The 2675-nt window shown below is 41.0% G+C and overlaps 1 protein-coding gene across 1 annotated transcript; it reads left to right on the top strand.

Annotated features, from left to right (window-relative positions):
• The first annotated feature begins 494 nt into the window (after positions 1-494).
• On the top strand, positions 495-2403 carry LOC114502336 (plasminogen activator inhibitor 1 RNA-binding protein-like). Its single transcript, XM_036020087.1, is given in 1 exon segment — positions 495-2403. A coding segment is annotated over 1 exon segment (1200 nt). The 3' UTR covers positions 1695-2403.
• The last annotated feature ends 272 nt before the right edge of the window (positions 2404-2675 follow it).

Raw genomic sequence — 2675 nt, 5'->3', positions numbered from 1 at the left:
ACTTAGAATACTACTGATTTGAACATATGGCTAGACACTTTATTTAAAGATAAGGACAAGGAATTCAGAAGGGCTATAATTAGAGATTTCATGCACTGCTCGCAAGAACAAGTACTTTTCCTAGGACCTTGAATGTTTAAGATAATGGCTTCTGACATTTTAGTAAAATTGCTGTATTATACCAAGTCAATAAACATGAAAAGGCATACCCTATGAGAAGAAAATTGTGTAATGTGACTTTTTTTCTTGTTTATTGACAAGGGTAGGATTATGAATTGTGAGTGTTTTCTTTGTTCCTAAGATAATCATTTCTCTCTTTAGGGAAGACAACTGCACCATAACATGGTGAATTCAGCCAATGCTGTAATAAACTAATGTAGGTGGAAATTCTGATTATATCAGAAGACAGCCCCCCTTTCTCGGCCCGGCCATCTTGTGGGAACAGCTGAAGTAGGCGCTTTTGGCTTGGCGCGGCCGCTGCAACCTGTGGAGGAATGCGCCGCCGAGCCACCATCACGCCTAGGCATTTACAGGAAGGCTTCGGCAGCGTAGTCACCAACCGATTCGATCAGCTATTTGACAACGAATCGGACCCCTTCGAGGTGTTGAAGGCAGCAGAAATCAAGAAAAAAGAAGCCGGCGGGAGCGGTGTTGGGGGCCCTGGGGCCAAGAGTGCAGCTCAGGCCGCGGCCCAGACCAACTCCAATGCAGCAGGCAAACAGCTGCGTAAAGAGTCCCAGAAAGATCGCAAAAACCCACTGCCGTCCAACGTTGGCATGGCTGACAAGAAAGAGGACACGCAGCCGCCAGTGGCGCTTAAGAAAGAAGGAATAAGACATGTTGGAAGAAGACCTGATCAACAACTTCAGGGCGAAGGGAAAATAATTGATAGGAGACCAGAAAGACGACCACCTCGTGAACGACGATTTGAAAAGCCACCTGAAGAAAAGGGTGAAGGAGGAGAATTCTCAGTTGATAGACCAATTATTGACCGACCTATCCGAGGCTGTGGTGGTCTTGGAAGAGGTCGAGGAGGCTGAGGATGTGGAATGGGCCGAGGAGATGGATTTGATTCTTGTGGCAAACAAGAATTTGATAGGCATAGTGGAAGTGATAGATCTTCTTTTTCACATTATAGTGGCCTGAAGCACGAGGACAAATGTGGAGATAGTGGATCTCATAACTGGGGAACTGTCAAAGATGAATTAACTGACTTGGAGCAATCAAATGTGACTGAGGAAACACCTGAAGGTGAAGAACATCCAGTTGTGGACACTGAAAATAAAGAAAACAAAGTTGAAGAAGTAAAGGAAGAGGGTCCAAAAGAAATGACTTTGGATGAGTGGAAGGCTATTCAAAATAAGGACCAGGCAAAAGTAGAATTTAATATCAGAAAACCAAATGAAGGTGCTGATGGGCAGCAGAAGAAGGGATTTGTTCTTCATAAGTCAAAGAGTGAAGAGGCTCATGCTGAAGATTCGGTTATGGACCATCATTTCCGGAAGCCAGCAAATGATATAACTTCTCAGCTGGAGATCAATTTTGGAGACCTTGGCCACCCAGGACGTGGTGGCAGGGGAGGACAAGGTGGCCGTGGACGTGGTGGACGTCCAAACTGTGGCAGCAGGACTGACAAGTCAAGTGCTTCTGCTCCTGATATAGATGACCCAGAGGCATTCCCAGCTCTGGCTTAACTGGATGCCATAAGACAACCCTGGTTCCTTTGTGGACCCTAATTCTCTGAGGTTTTGTATGCTTAAGGATCCCAACCAAGAAGTTTAAAAAAAAAAAAAGACTGTCATTCATACCATTCACACCTACAGACTGAATTTTATCTGTTTTGAAAATGAACTTCTCTTGCTACATGGAAGTAACAATATGGTAGTCAGTTTTGTATTTAGAAATGTATTGGTAGCAGGGATGTTTTCATAATTTTCAGAGATTATGCATTCTTCATGAAAATTTTGTATTGCTGCTTGCAAATATGCATTTCCAAACTTGAAATATAGGTGTGAACATGTGTACCAGTTTAAAGCTTTCACTTCATTTGTATTTTTTAATTAAGAATTTAGATGTTCCCCCAGTTACAGACTGGTTTTAAATATTGGACATAATAACAGTTTTAGTACCTGCTTTGCATTTACACACATGGTCAACTGGGACATGTAAACTCTTGATTGTTAAAATTTATGCTGTGTGGAATACTAATGACTATGTATTTTAACTTAGTTTTAATATTTTCATTTCTGGGGAAATCTTTTTTCACTTCTCATGATTGCTGTTATATGCTAAATCTTTATATACAGAAATATGACTTGAACAAATTCAAAGCACATTGGTTTATTAATCCTTCTTCTTGCATGGTTCATTAGGTTCAAATTATAATTGACAATTGGAACTATATTTTAAAATGTGTGAATTTCCCATTTTAAAAACCAAACTAGTTTCCTTACTGTCTAGTAGTAAGATGTTTAAGCTACTTATGGTTGAAGAGCAAACACATCCTGTCAGGTAAAGTAGTTTTATGAGTGTTGGGCTTTTCCTCCTCCAGCAGGGTGGGTGTAACAAAGTTGATTTGGCTAATGCATGATATTTAAACTGCGTCTGGCCACTTGGTATGATTTGTGTGTGTGGAAAGGTCCCAAATCAAAGTTGTACACCCATAATCAATGACC

This window comes from Phyllostomus discolor, chromosome 3 (genome assembly GCF_004126475.2).
Source record: "Phyllostomus discolor isolate MPI-MPIP mPhyDis1 chromosome 3, mPhyDis1.pri.v3, whole genome shotgun sequence".
Classification (NCBI taxonomy): Eukaryota; Metazoa; Chordata; class Mammalia; order Chiroptera; family Phyllostomidae; genus Phyllostomus; species Phyllostomus discolor.
The sequence above is the reverse complement of the archived record's forward strand: the minus strand, read 5'-3'. Positions and strand labels throughout refer to the sequence as shown.